The sequence below is a fragment of the Polistes canadensis genome, unplaced genomic scaffold (genome assembly GCF_001313835.1).
Source record: "Polistes canadensis isolate GaletaPanama2010 unplaced genomic scaffold, ASM131383v1 scaffold_27, whole genome shotgun sequence".
NCBI classification, from domain to species: Eukaryota; Metazoa; Arthropoda; class Insecta; order Hymenoptera; family Vespidae; genus Polistes; species Polistes canadensis.
This window is the reverse complement of record NW_014569574.1, coordinates 585,067-601,620: the sequence shown is the minus strand read 5'-3', so window position 1 is coordinate 601,620 and position 16,554 is coordinate 585,067. Positions and strand designations below refer to the sequence as shown.

The window sequence follows — 16,554 nt, the reverse complement described above, 5'->3', positions numbered from 1 at the left end:
CAGCGAGGATTAATACGTGATTTAAAAAAGATCCATACGTCCGGTTCTCACGAGGCAAGGACGATCCGGACAATAAACCTAAGGGCCAAGGATTTATAGTCCTACTAGACAGCGAATGAATGAAAACGTGGATCCACCCTCTGACTTGCTTCACGACAACTTTCACCCCTCGGGGGAAAAAAGGTTCAAATTAATTTATATTTCCTGTTCCTTCTCGTCCGAAGACACCCTTCGATCTTTGATTATTCGAGTCAAATGTCACGCTTAACGCGTCTTCTAATTCTCTAGTTTAAAAAAAAAAATTAAAAGGGCCCAATAATCTTATCGAGATCACTTTGGATTGGCTCCGGAAAAACTCAACTGTGAGTGAGATCCGAGATCATTCAGTGATCTTCTGCCCAGCTAAACGTTTCATTCATGAACAGGATGACGTTCGGACGTTTCACGTTCCTCGAATATAAATACCGAAACGATCTCCGTATCATGAGATTCTTATCTCTAACACCCACGTCTGCATAAAAGTATTTTAAAAGGCTTGTGTCTGTGCTTTACCCCGTCCGTGATCCTCAAAATCTTTATATTAGTACATTCATGTCTTTTAATTCTAAAAAGAAATATTTCTAAGAAGTATAATACATTCAATTTTTCCGTAACACAATTAATTCGTACCAGGTTGCATTTAAATCGTGTCTAACAAAACCTACTATAATAATATAAATAAGAAAATAAAATTGATATCGTAGGAGAATTGTCGTGCATAAAAAAAAAAAAAATCGTGTTATAAAAGTGTTGAGTGTGTACGAATAATAATAATAATAATAATAATAATAATAATAGACGCGAAAAAGAAAAAACAGAAAGTTTTTCTGCAGGAAACCGACAGAAATATTGTCGATCGTTTGATAAATGACAACTAGTCGAACGTGTATTTCCTTATGGAAGGAGTGATAAAGTAAGTAGTACTTAGGTACGATTTTCTTTCTCGATCATAATCGTTCATCAAAGCATAACGACGACGTTCGCCTACGTCCAAGTCGACGAATAGAACATCGTCGATGCGTATCGAGAAAGAGAAGAGAGGACACTAAAGAATAAAAGGAGATGCGGTTTCAATGGAGGCGCTCGATCGTGATCGAGATCTCGTAGGTACTACTTGTAGAATCACACATCTGCCAACTAAAATCTACGCACGAACACGTACATACATTTCGATATTACGTGAAATTTCTTTCTTCGTAAATAATTACTTTTTTTTTGTTCATTATTTAACACTAGATGTTACGGATATTTTGTTCACTAATTTTTAAAAACTTACAAACATTGTTTGAATGAAGAGTTGAGTAGAGGAGAGGAATTAATATTTATGTATATTTTCTTACGTAACTAAAAAACAACACATATATATTTTTACAAAGTAATATTTAAGTTTTATATATGTGTAGCAAAAAAATGTGAAATGAATCAAATTGGCTCAGTCTGTACATCTAGTGTTAAATATGATTTAATATACGTTGGATAAAATTAAATAATGTTTAAACAGTAATACATTTATTTTAACATTCCATATCTATTAATGGAATTGACAATTGGAATTAATGGAGCTATCTATAATATCTATTAAAAATTAATCCATGGTTTATTGTAGTATTTTTTTTGCTGATTTCTCAAGACTGAAACTAATCTTATATTTTTGAATAGATACAATATATTCTTTTACGCGAATATTTTTTTAAACGTATTCTTCTGGAACGTATCTATCTTGTAAAAATAGAATTAGGCGTATTAAACAATTTCAATCTGATATTTTATTAGATGAACATTTGAAATTCAAAGTTATCATTATGCAGGAACGTTAAAACAAATGTGTTTTAGTTTAAACAAAAATAAAATATTAGTAAAGTATATTAGAGTGTTTTAAATACCTTAAATGATTTTTAATTAGTTGAAACAAATGTATATTGTAGTCTAAAAGTCCAGAGTGTCGTCCTCTTCGAAATTCAACGTTTTGCACATATATATGCACATATATATATATATCACTTTCTAGCAGTAACACACTCGTACACATATGCATATCATTTGCATAACAACAAAACAAGCACACGTATACATACATATATGAAATGAATTTGATACTTTTATACTTTTCTAATGTCGTTCTTACACCTCTCGAAGTTCGAAACAGACTGACAATAACTATGAAAACAACTACGCAATACATTGGATCGACACCGAACGAGTACGAAAGTCGATATGTTTACAAGTTCGGCAACGAGATTTTTAATAGAATAAAAACAACAACATTGATATATAAACACCGACTAAGAAGTAAGGAAAGTATGTACATGTAAACAGAACATCAAACGAAGGAGAGACCGTTCTTTCGATTAGCTTAAACCTTCCCTTCTCAATCGTCATTCTTATAAGCTTCTAACCAGACATGTTTAGACATATTCTTGTCTTACGTATTATACATTCTTCTACCACAATTACTTTCTCATTTATACTAGATACAATATTTTTATATTCTCTTTTTGTAACGATGCTCTAATTAATAATATTACCATAATTATTTGCGTTGAATGTATTTCGTCATATACGATCCTCGTAAACACATATAAATGTATGCACATATGTATATATATATTTTTCCAGCAGTATAACACATTCGCTCACATAGCCATAACAATTGCATAGCAACGAAACACGCATATGTAGGTATACGCGAAATATTTAAATTTAATACTTTTATAACATCGTTCGTATATCTCCCAGCGTTCGCAAAAGACTGATTATAAGTCGTTTTGTAAACACTCTGTATCTATTCATAAGTCATCTCTTCGAATTATCGACAATAAGAACATTTTGTAATAAAGGTCAGATCGTTTGTATGCTTTTAGCAAGAACGTTAGTCGGTCGATGTATTCTTTCGTATTATTAAAACGTATTTTTCAGTGTGATGTTAGTTTTCGAAATGATCTCGTCGAGAGAATGCAATTTTAATATTTCGTGCATGTGTATGTGTATTCATGTTAAATATCAAATAAGAGTATACGTATAGTACGATTATTATAATGATTTATATAGAATTTAAAGAATGGAATTTGAATATTTAATGTACGTACGTGCACATTTTACTGTTAAATCGTTCAATCCGTCAATTCGCGAAATGATTAACTAAACTCTGAAATAACTATATTGATCTGTTTAAATATGAAAGAGAACAGAATTACATACCTCAAGTAGGTAATATAAAAATTTATAGAAAAGCATATAGTTAAGATATTTTATTGAAATTTGATAGGTAAATTAGATCTTGTAGAAAAGCACAACTAACAGGATATTGATTTTCAAAGTACAGGAAAAGATAAGAACGAATATATTACGAGTATTGTGATAGAAAGAAAAGCAGACTTTAAAGACGAATCAAATCTCAATCTCACATACCTTAAACTCTAATAGTTTCTTACAAATTCATATATAACTTCGTTATTTTCTAAAACAACTTGTTTTAATACATAATCAAATTATTGTTGTTTTTCTAAAAATGCTTAGTTATTTCCGATAAAACTTAGAGTTTCCACGATTTAACTGAAATATACGTTTTAATGCCGACATTGTATATGTATACATGTAATATACGCAAGATGCACAGCAATGGTGTGGCTGCAGGGTTCGTTGCCGGTCAGATTTACGGTGGAATAATTGAGCGGGCGTCTTACGCGCATCTTACGACGGCAAACTTGGAATAAAACCGGTTCCGAGTCAAGCAGTTCACGTCGTTTTCACCGTCGTCGCCATTCTTGATGTCGTCGTTGACGAATTCGAGCGTAGAAAAATTTCTAGATTAATAACGTTTGCTTTCAACCGCGATTGCGCGATGCTACAAAGTTATTCGTCAAGATTATACATATTTTAACTTGACCTAATAAATAATACCTACTATTATCGATATTTTCTATCCAAACAAACGATATTACTATTTTTCTCTAAGCCAATTTATGAAATAAATTAATTTAACGTGAGTAAGATTTTTTATTTGAAATGTGTTAAACATGACACGTAATAAATTATTCACAAAAAAAAACTCTCTCAATGTGAAATTTATTGTCATATTAAATCTTGAAATGGTTAATAGAAAATATTTCTTTCAGAAAAAAAAAGAATAGTAGAAGGAGGTAAAGTAAACAAGATGTCTGTCGAGACTACAATTTGAACGTTTTGTGGCTGGTTCTGTGGTAAAAGATTTAAAAAAAGATTATATCTGAAAAAGGAACACGAATCCCTTGATGGGACGACGCCTATAGTGCGAGTTAACCACTACATAGCTTCCGTCCTAGTCCTTGGATGTCTAAAGGTTTTCCCTTTTCTTTCACCCTCTCCCTTATTTTGTTCTCTCTTCCTGTGTTCGTGTGTCTTTGAGTCTTGCCCGATCGTAACAAACCCGATCGGAAAACGGACATGCATCTCTTTTATATTTTCGCCACTTACGCTTCACCGAATGCTTTCAACGTTTACGTTGTCCAGAAAATATGGGATGTAGAAAAAGTGACCATACGTTTCGATCTCGAATAAAGAACGTTCAAAGATTGTCCAAGCGATCCCTTTTTAGAAAAACCACAGATTGTTAGGTAGATACGATATACATCGGAAGTTTTTAACAATGTATTTAAAAAGGAACACAAATTTTTGCTGATATAACGAACCTTAGAATATTCATGAATATGCCTTTTGTATTTCTCGGAGAAGAATTTTTCAAGAAATTCTAACTACGATTGTTCCATAGACCTGCATATAAAAAAAAAAGAACAAAGAATCTAATACTTGATGTTTCTAATAATAACTTATGAACAACACGTTAATTCTCCTATTGTTAATCTACGTTCTGACACTGCTGACATCAGACTCCATTCTCAATAAATATGATAGTTAACTTATAAAAGCCAATTGTAAATGTAATAATGTAAATCGAATATAAAAAGAAAAGTAGATAAAACAACAAAAAATTGAAATCTTAAATTGACTACGATAGGGAATATCGAACGTTGATTAATTTCCCTTAGGAGGAAAAAAAAAAAGAAGAAACCAAAAGGATATACAGTAACCGCGAACAAGAGAGGAGGATAGGGGATGGGGGATGGGGGAGGGGTGGAAGGGGGTTGCGATCTTTTGCCGTTTCACGCCCAAGCAAGCTGAAAACCGAGAAGCATAATAAAGTCTCTCGAGCCCTCTGCTTTTATAGGGGATGGGGGATGGAAGGTGGGGTTTGCATCGCGTCAAAGCATATCCGGCCATCATCGTCTCACCCAACGGCAATGGATGATGCCTCTCTCCCCACTTTTTCTGACTACAACGCACGTATATAATTTATGTTAGTATACACACAGTATAGAAAGAGAGAGTGAGAGAGAGAGTGAGAGAGAGAGAGAGAGTAGTGGTAATGGTCGGGGTGTTCTGTTTTAATACGTTTCTCCAGTGCCAAACCCGCGACTCGCGGTTATGCTCAACGAGCTCAAAGTGGATGAAAGCTTGCTGGTTGGTTCGGAAAGAAGGAAAGAAGGAAGGAAAGAAGGAAGGAAAGAAGGAAAGAAAGAAGGAAGGAAGGAAGGAAAGAAAAGACCTCTCTTCCCTCTTTCCCTTGGACACGCTTCAGTAAATTACTTTACAATACTTCCATCTTCTTTTCTTTCTTTTTCTCTCTCTCTCTCTCTCTCTCTCTTTTATGTATACACCTATCTCTCTCTCTTTCTTTCCTTCTTTCAATCTCGAAGCTACTAATGCTTCTTGTATTTCTCGCTCACTACTGGAGACTCCATCTCCATCAGATTCGTCTCGTTGCTACTCTCTCTCTCTCTCTCTCTCTCTCTCTCCCTCTCTTTTTCTTCACCTTCTCTCGTCGGGGTTTTGGAGGATGCTTTTAGAAGGCATTAGATGGGGTGCTCACGGTTCGTCGCCCGTAGTCGCTCTGCATTAAGGATCCACGCAATGTACTCGACACAAGCTCTTTCTCTCTCTCTCTTTCTCTCTCTCTCTCCTTTCTCATCCCTTCTTCCTTGCCCTTGTTATCCTATCGAAGGACGGATGGTCCGATCTTCGACATAATTCGATAATTTTGATAAACTAATGTAAGACTCTCGGATATCTTCGAAAAATGTTTTCTTCCCTTCTCTGTCACTTCTTATGTATGTGTATGCGAATAAGTATCGGTGTAATAACATTTGGTGAGAAGGACTTTCACCCGATATCCCCCTACCTCTTTCTAGACCAAGAAAAGATTAAGGCCATCGTCTCGTTTCGAATGATACCGCGATCGTAGTCAGGTCAAGGTCATTAACTTGAATTTACTAATATAAGAAGAAGAAGAAGAAAAAGAAAAAGGAGAAGAAAAAGAAGAGAAGACATAACCAAGACTAGGTAGAGGGTGAGGAGAGAAAAAAAAGGAATTGACCGGCAAATCGGTGGCACAATCCTTAATTAAGGGATGAGGCATCCGACGGTGATAGTGGTGCTGGTGGTGGTGGTGGTGGTGTTGGTGGTGCTGGTGGTGGCGATGGTGGCCCGGGTCACAAACCACGCTCGTAAATTCCTCCGCAAACGTATGCAACGAATAATAAAATAAAAAAAAAAAAGAAGAAGAAAACGCGAAGAAAAAGGAGTGACGCGAACGGTGGTTTACGAGAGAAGGGAAGGGATGAAGCAAAAAAGAGAAAGATAGAGAAAGAGAGAGAGAGAGAGAAATCGAAATGAATAAAAAAATAAGATGAAAAAAAAGGAGAGCGAAAGAGATCTGTTGCTGCTGCTGCTGTTGCTGCTTCTGATGTTGCTGCTTCGTAGCTGCGATGATTCCGACTAAACGTACAGTCTTGTTAAGCAATCTTCTCGATTAGATATCTTCGTGATTAGATTATTCGATCGAGATCTAAACATCTTTTTTTTTGTTTTTAGGCTAATTAAATCGTAAGATCTAAAGATACGCGTATACTCGAGTAAATGTGTGATACGCGTATAAGAGTTTTTACGCTAACGAATAATTAAAGAGAGATTTTTGTCATTGGACAAAATGGAAAAGAAAAAAAACCGGGGTTTCGAGTTATAATAGAGAGTCGATATTTCGATGAAAGAAATAATCAAGAATTAACTAGATAACCCCGATGAAGGAAGAAAGATGGGAAAATTTGCATTAATGGTAAAATGGTTCTTATGATGTTGCCTGTACACCGTGTGGCACCCCGCGTCTATATATAGATGTGGGACAAACGCTCACATCTATAAAGGATATTCAAACGTGTGAGAGTGGAACGAGCCTTGAGCATATCATGGTAGAAACGGAATATGGGATGGCATGGGAGATGACACATGGTCCGGTCGCCGGTTCCGTGCGTTCGACGAAGAGAATCACAAAGAGAGAATGAGAAACAGAGAGAGAGAGAGAGAAAGAGAGAGAGAGAAAGAGAGAGGGAGGAGGAGTGAAAAAAACAGATAGAAAAAGAGAAAGAGATGAAAAGGGATGGAAAACGTGCGTGTCTCTATGCCTATCTCTGTGTATTTGTGTGCGTGTGTGTATCAGAGAGCAAGAGAGAGAGAGAGAGGGAGAAAGAAAAAGAGAGGCCGGTTAACTCTCTGCCACAAGCCGCCGGCGCGAGAGCACAGTAGCGGCAAATACCCATAAATATAAAATATGTCCTTCCTTTTCACCCTTTTGCATGAACACCAACGACTACCCGTAATATATCGATAGTCTCTTTCTCTCTCTATCTCTATATATATATATAGTGATATATGTGTATGTATATATTTTTCATAAGTACATGTATGGGAAGAAGGCACTCCTCTTTCGTTAGTGTCGTGCGCGCGAACGCACAAGCGTGTACACGCGGGTATCCACCTCAACACCTTTGTGTACGACATTCCTTCTTTACTTCTCTTCTTCCTTTCGCCTTATCCTCCTCGTCCTTCGCTTCCAATCTCTTCTCTCTCTCCCTCTCTCTCTTATATTCTCTCTTTTTATTTATTTTTTTTTTTTTTATTTTCTTCTCTCGTTTTCTCACTCTTTATCTCTTTTTCTCAGAGAGTTCAAGACGCAACGCGTTCCTACGTTTAGAACGCATCTTTTCACCTTTTTTTCATCCGTTCTTATACTCGCACGATTCGTATTTACTCTCTCTCTTTCTCTCTTTATTTATTTCTTTGATTCTTCCTTATTTTTTTTTCTTTTTTTTTTTTGAGGAGAAAAAAAGACACCGACAACGATTCGAACGATTCTTCGCTAGTTTCTCAACGCTGTTCCGTGCGACGGTAATTTGCGTTTGAATTTACCGCCCTTTTCAACCCCATATGAGAAGCGTCAAATTTCGATTCAAATTTTTCCCGCGTCTTTAAATTGAATTTTAAAGATAACTAATCGTAGATAAATGAACTAATTATATCATCTGTGCAAGATATGGTAAAAATGTAAGATGTAATATGTAAACGAATTTGTAGAGATAAACGAACGAGATTTTTTTTTTTTTTTTTTTTATTAGAATTTGTAGATACGGAGTCGAACTAATCGGTTAATCATGGCAATCATCTTTTCTTTTTTTCTTGTCTTAGGATAATTTGTTGAGAAATGATAATATCAAGAGAAACGCGCGGAGATCTTCTAAAATCAAATTTACAAAAGAACGGGATGAAATAAAGTGTCGGATTATTGAAAGAAATTTCGAGCCTCGTTTGGCCGATTTTTCGTGTATATTTTATTTAGTTTCTATTAAAAGTGTGTGATATGCGTGTGTTTGCGCGGAGAACACGTTTAACGTGTATTTATGCAGAGTGTATCACGTTGGTGCGAAGTGACCACTGCCGACGGAACGATCGCGTCGTATCGCGAATTGTACGATGAGAAAATGATTTAAGAAGATACACCCTGATCCAGCCAATTTTCTGATTATCGTTCCTACGATCGTTGACATAATTATTATATTACACAACTTTTTTCAATTAGAAGTGTAAAACAAATCTAATTAATTTGGCCTTAAGGTATATTCAAATGATATTAGTAATAGGTAAAAGAAAAATATATCCGACGTGAAAACACAAATATTAAACGTTGAAAAATAAATTAATTCGCGACGACGAAAACGTGAAATCAAATATAATATTTCTCATTTTCAAACAAGAGAGATTAATATAAACGTTCGTATCTAAGAAAAGAGACAGCTTATAAACTTGTTTTTGTAATTTTCTTCTAAATTAAAAATAAATCCCTTCCACGCAATAATTGGAGAAACATAAAAAAGCGTATTAGTATATTAGTATTTTTATACACAAACACGCAGCAAAAGAAAAAAGAAATACTTCAAAATTAAAACATGAACTTGAACTTGACAAATAATCCGAATTAATCCGGAGAAAAGACAAAACAAGATATAAATAAATATAATAATAACGATAATCTTTGAGAGATCGAGCAAATAACGAGCAAGACTCGATCGTACGGGGCTCGATTGTACAATTAGTAAGCAGAAAGTGAGACTTCGTTCTTTCGTCTTCTCTTCTCTCTCTCTCTCGAAGAAGAAGAAGAAGAAGAAGAAGAAGACGACGACGAAGAAGATGAAGAAGAAGAAGAAGAAGTTAGAGTCGGTCGCAAGGAGAACGGTTGAAGCGGAGAAGCGGAACGACGACGAGGAAACCCGTTCTCATTATTATATTCATATTCAGAGCCGCGATGGGGCAACCCCCGCCTCCCCCATCCTCGAACCATTCCTTCCCTTTCCTTCCTTTTACTCATTCCTCTCCTCTCCTCTCCTCATCTCTCTCTTCCCTTCGATGTTCTTCACCAACGAAGGTCGCGTACAACCAGAAAGAGAGAAAGAAAGAAAAAGAGAGTATGAGAGAGAATGAGAGAGAGAGAGAGAGAGAGAGAGAGAGAGAGAGAGAACGGTATAGATATAGCGGTATAAAAATCTCTATAAAAAGTTGAAAAGTGCCGCCGCCGGAGTTGAGGAGCGACAATGGATGAAATATGCCGCTTCGTTCGACCCTACTGGAAGCCTTAAGGTGGCGGACACCTCCTTACACCTGCGAGCGGCTCCATATAGCGCCTTATTATAAACCGACTCGGGCGAGAACTCCACAACTTGACCTGCCGGGATCCAAGGAATTATTCCTCGGACCCGCTACTACCAAAAGAGAAAGATAAAGAGAGAGGGAGAGAGAGAGGGAGAGACATATATGTTAGATTCACCTTTCAAAATTCGTGTATTTCTAAATTGGTCTTACCGAAAATACCAAACTAAATTTCCATTCTTTCGGGTACCACGTTATTTTCATGGTTACTACTTTTGTCTAGTTTCCTGATTATTTCCATCATTGTACTTTCTTTATCGTTCAAATATTAATTCGTGGTTTATTTTGATTTGATCTCGATGTTTTAAAAATGATTAAAAATGTAACACGCGTTTAAAAGTGATCAAACCTGGAGACCTAAATTTCTCTTCAATTAAGTTATCAAACAAATAATATATTTAAGAATCTAATGCGTAATTGATTGATGAGAAATTGAATTTGCAAGCATCGTTACGTTTCAAATCTAGATTACTCGGTATCGTAATTGTGTTAACCGGTGATATCGCAACGCATATTACACGAAAGTTCTTCTCATTGTCCCGATCTAATCGTAGTTCCAACGAACAGGAATATTTCAACGTAAAAAGTATCTAATCAAATAAATCGATTTCTAAAGAAAATTAGTTGAAACCAAATTCTTTCCAATTTCCATTTGATTATTTTTTTGTTGTCTTTTTTTTATTTTTTTCCTTGAATCTCGTAATCGATCGTTTAAATAACTATGATTCACTCGTCTCACAATCATCGAACTCTCATAGGACCGACTCAAAGCTGCTTAATAAAGTCCCACCGATCGCGATATTTCACGAAACGAACGAACCACGTTCTCACAATAGTGGTCGTTAATAATGATTTGTGCTCGGCTCGTCCTCGAGCACGAGAATCGCCAAAGTTAACTAAAGAGGTTTCTTTCTCTTTCTTATTTTATTTTTATTTTATTTTATTTTTTATAGGCAACAACAGCAGCAGCAGCAGCAGCAGCCAGTAGATATCCAAACGACTTGAAAAATTTTCTACAATCGTGACAACTTTAATATCTTTCTATAATATTTCAACTAGAAAACTCATAAATCAATCACACGTGAAATTAGGATTTTACATGTCTATAGAAAAGGGCTAGATAGTCAAAAATGTTTCCTTTTTTTTTCAAGGATTCTCTAACCATTTGTCATAAGATGCCAGAAAAAAAGAGTCTCATGAAAAATAAGTAACAACTATAGCTTCAAGAAGAAAAATTATTAAAATAGATAGGAAAACAACTTTCGCACAAAGCAGGAGGGTTTGACATCGTCCCTTTCTAAAATAAAACTTAACCAGTTTGTTAAAATGACACTTTCTTCTAGACGTTGTCAACATTTTTTTCCCTACTCAAATTACCAAGAAATTGGTTGCACCGTCTCCAAGGAAACAGGGTTGGAGTTGGTCTTCGAGAAAAATTTTTTTGTTATCCTTTCATCCCTCTTCTAACTTCTCTATTGTGAACTTAATATAATAAATTAAAAATATTCTCCTGGGTATTCCTATAAAAATGGTCAATATCTGAATATCTCGACCCCCATTGACCATTTTCCAACGAAACTTTTTCATTATTAACATATTTAGAATTTTTCCAAATTTTTTCGTTTTCAAAATCATTTGCATAACAATGGCAAAATATTAGATTTAAAATTCTAGGTAAGAAGTATTGGAACATATGTTTTCTACGATTACAACCGAACGATGTCATAAATTGACACGTGTTAGAAAATTATTAGGTAGTTAAAAAAATCACAGTTCATATATCAAATACAATAAATATTTTAATTTTACAATCATACGCATATAAGAGTTGAAAAGAAATAATTGTTTTCGAACGATAATTAAATAAAAAAAAAAATCACCTATACCTACAATAGTTGAATAAATAATCGTCGTTACAAACCAAGTGTTGTCCACTATGATTTCACATGAAAATAAGAAGAAGAAAAAAAAAAAAGGTCAGATCGATCCATGGATCGTTAATTTCAAATAAAAGATTAAAATGATTGAAAGTTCACACAAAGGGGTACCCGTTACTATCGTCTTCTTATTTAGTAAGACGTGAAAGTCTGTGAAACGACGACGTCGTTACTGACCGTTTGCCATTTCCTTTGTTCTAAATGAAAAATTTCAAGTAAAAGTGTCTATTACCAATACACACATCTAACCAGGACTAACATCAAGGAGGTTACATCTAACGTTAATAGCTCGGCTCTCATCCAAGGGACATCTGGTGAACGCAAAATCGCGATTCCCATCTTGCAACGCATTATAACGAGCTTTCCTTTTCTATTCGTACCTACCTACCTACGGAAATATTAATTGGCACTTGGTGATTACGTCAGAATAATAAACACGTTGGCTTTCACATACTCGTCCAAGCCCTATCTTCCTAGCTATCCTCCTCTTCGTCTTTTTCATCGTCGTCGTCGTTGTCGTTGTCGTTGTCGTTGTCGTTGTCGTTATTATTGTTGTTCCTCGTAAATCGAGACGGTGGATAATTTACGATCACGTTTTTGTGTTAGCACTTACTATTAACTAAACTTAAATGATTTCGCTAATCATCCTAATCAATTCTAATCTCTGATACAAAGGAAAATAACGAAGATCTAATGAAAGACAAGCTTCCCGAGTTAATTGGATGCGAAACGGGAATGTATAAATATAGGAAATAAATATTTTTATGATTCGAGAGAGAGAGAGAGAGAGAGAGAGAGAGAAGGAGAGAGAAGGAGAGAGAAGGAGATACGCGAATAGAAGTCGAACGAAATCGAAGAAGAAGGTCTCAACGCTGACTCATTTCGAGAACTTGCAGCTGGTTCGAGAGAGTCAAGTTGGAGGTGTTCAACGCGAGCTGACCCCGTCCTGGCCGTTACCGTTTCTGAGTGACGTCTTCATGTCTGGCTCTGCGGGGCATTCCTCCTTCTCATTGTCCGCTCGTCCGTCAGTTCTCTGAACATTGGGATGTGTATCGCCAACCCCCCGTCGGCTGCCACTTCTCGCGATGAGAACACTTTTCTCTCTTTCTCTTACTCTTCGAGCGAATAAAAAAAGAAAAGGGAAAGATAAAAAAAATAGCAAAGCAACGTTCTCCTTCTTTCTTGCTTTCTTTCTTTCTTTCTTCCTTTTTTTCTTTCTTCCTATCACGCTTAAGATTTTACAGAATTATTTATTTGCGTGTAAGTAAATAAATTATTTCTAAGATGTGCGCTGTTAAACTGAGGGGTGGGGGGGGAGGTCAATTAAGATTGAGAGGAAAATATCAATATCGATAGTAACATATTTATTATCTACCCATTACGCATTTCAAATTCTAAGGAATAGTCTATGAAATAAATAATTGATAAGATACTAATTAATGTCAATTGCGAACGCGATAACTGGTGGAACTATTTATTACTTTGGATTTATCTTTTCTAATTTTTTAAAACGCTTTAATTCTCCAATAAATAATGAAGGAATTAATTACCAACAACTGCTAACCAGTTTGAACTTTGGCGAACGCTACTCTTGTGGTATCGGAATACGACTCGGACACGGACCGAGTAACGTTGTTAGAAAGATTGATGTCTCTTGAGCGTCGGTACGCTTTGCTCTCATCTCCGGTAGCAGTGGATTTTATCGAGAGAATAGTATGAGAGAGAGAGAGAGAGAGAGAGAGAGAAAGAAAGAGAAAGAGAGATGTATGAGACTCGTACTTTTCGTGACGATTAGCGAAGGTGACGGTGCGTATTTTTGACAAAAGTAACACGCCGCGGTGCTTTACCGCTGCTTCAGAATGTCCGTGTCGAAAGAAAAGACGACGACGATTGGAAAAAAATCAAAGATAGGAAAGCAGAGAGAGAGAGAGAGATAGAGAGAGAGAAAGGGAGAAAGAAAGAAAGAAAGAGAGAGAGAGAGAGAGTACAAATAGAGTAGGTATTTCGTTTTAATTGGTGACAATTAACGAAACGCTACCGTTCTCGATCGTCCAACACGAGTTCTGTTTCTTTTTTTCTTCTTCTTTTTCTACCGTTTGTTTTCTTGTTCTCTTTTTTTTTTCCCCGCTGTTAACACGATATTATTACAAACTCTCTCAAACAAAACTAACCCGTGTTGGATACTCGGTTAGATATCATCTACACAGTAACCGACACTTATTTTTATAGACTTTATTTAATACGTTTGAAAGATTTCTTATAGAAACATTTAGAATACTAAATGGAAAGTTATAAATATAATGTGACAATAAATAAATATAAATAAATTGTCGAGAAAAAAGAAGTAATTTATTGGAAAAAGAAAATACACGTGTTCTGCATCGAACGATAAAACCGGACGATCACCGTTAACATTATACCACGTAATAAAACAAATTTATAATCAATGTAGAAAAATGTAGAGTGTATTGAAAGAATACAAAGTCGCGTTATTCCCGAGGAACCTGTCGTGCAACATCGTTGTTAAGCGGATGTTCAAACTCCGTAGGATAGGATCGCGTCAAATTCTATGTTCAATTACTTGTTCGTTACAGAAATAATAATACATAGATTTACGTGTAAATGAACCTTGCTATAAATAATATCTTTACGTATAACAATCCCATTTTTTTGGCGATAGGCATTGCTCGAATCAACAATGTTCTTTCATTTCTGTGTGATTTTTCTTTCTTTGTTCTTTTTTTTTTTTTAAGTAAAAATAATGTTCATCGTCGTACAATAAATACTATGGGATTTATTGTATGTTGTTAAGGGCGTTGAAATCCATCAAACCCCTATGGTGTAATTCAGGTAGCTATGAAACTGTCGTTCCATAACTAATATATCAAAGAAGACTAATAGAGCTCTAGGGTAGGCTACAACCAAAGATCTAAAATTTCATATTATTCGAAGATAGAAAAGAGGCACGCCTCCTCTCCTTCGTCGGCACCACTAGGGTGTGTCAGAGATAATCGCAAAGGTTTAGCTAAATTCTAAAGCTTAACGAACAACTTTCTCCATTCACGCCTTCCTTTTAAACCTAACTCTATTTTATGAAAATGGTATCATAATTATCGCAATGTGATGATCGTTTTAATTAATTACAAGAAAATAAGGATAATTAAATTCGATCATTTGTTTATACAATTATCAAGGTTGTCTCAGTTCACGTTTTAAAATGACAAAAATAAACAAACGCAAAGTTTTCAAATTTGTTCTAGGATAATAAAAAATTGACCAAAAAAGAAAAAAATAAGAAAAAAAAAACTCAACGATAATAATTAGAATTTGAAAAAGATCCTACCTTGTCGATGTTCGTCGGAATCACGTCGTTGGTGTCCTCCTCGATTTGGCGTTCACTATTGGTATCCCTCAATAGCAAGTCCACCGTCGTGTTTCTCAGGGATATCACCTTGTCCAGGATGATTTAAGTCCTTTTACTTGTAACGTTTAACTATTATTTCCCTCGTCGATAAATATTGGCAGAACGTAAGCCACTCTTACATCTCAAACTTGATAAGGCTCATTGCACAAAATCTTCACAGAAGAAAGTTCCTTCTTCGATCCGTATATTATTATCAACTTCACGATATTCAATTAACGATCATAAGTTATAAGCAAAATAATAATACTAATAATAATAATAACAACACGTTTAAAAATGTGATAATTTCACGATATATCATTGATTTATTTTTTCTTTTTAATATTTAATATCTTTTTCGCGACCATCCGCGATAAGTAAACAACACACGATTTCTATTTCCCGTTTTATATACAATATAAAAACGAATATTAATTCGAATTTTTTTCATTCGAATGGATTACGTTTTATAATCAATCAACGAGAAACTATGGTCAAAAGTTGGTGATCAATGACGACGACGATGACGACAAAGATGATGATGACGACAACAATGACGACGACGATGACGACGGTGACGACAAGGAGGTGGATGACAACGACGAGGACAACAATGACGATGACGATGACGACGACGAGGACAACTACAACGAGTACTATAACGATAACGACGACAACGACAGCAACAGCGACGACGACGGTGACGACGACGACGACGACGTCGTTGTTGCTTCCTGGTAGCACCGCTCGGTAGCGCTCTCTTCGTCCAGATCACCTCTTTCTCTCTCACCCTCTCTCTCTCTCTCTCTCTCTCTCTCTCTCTCTCCCTCTTTCTTTCTTTCCCTCTTTCTCCCCCCACCACTTTGAATCTGCAATCACAACGACGACGACGACAACACAACGACGACGACGACGACGACGACAACGACAACGACAACGACAACGACGAAGACAAAGACGAAGACGAAAACGAAGACGAAAACGAAGACGAAAACGAAGACGATAAGAAGATCCGAGATATATCGAGGGGAGACGACCGGGTACGGCCTCGAGTGAGAACGCAACGCTCTCCGGATGCTGGACGTTCCGCGTCGGCTCGTATGTGAA

General features: G+C 35.9%; 1 protein-coding gene across 1 annotated transcript in view; it reads right to left on the bottom strand.

Moving 5' to 3' along the window:
* Positions 1-15,510, bottom strand: part of LOC106783850 (homeobox protein OTX1-like) — a gene marked incomplete at its 5' end in the record, with an annotated part of 45,476 nt that extends 29,966 nt beyond the window's left edge. Inside the window, one exon of the mRNA XM_014742765.1 lies at positions 15,388-15,510. Within this exon, the coding sequence (XP_014598251.1) occupies positions 15,388-15,510 (123 nt within the window). The remainder of the gene's footprint in view (positions 1-15,387) is intronic.
* Between the last annotated feature and the right edge of the window lie 1,044 nt (positions 15,511-16,554).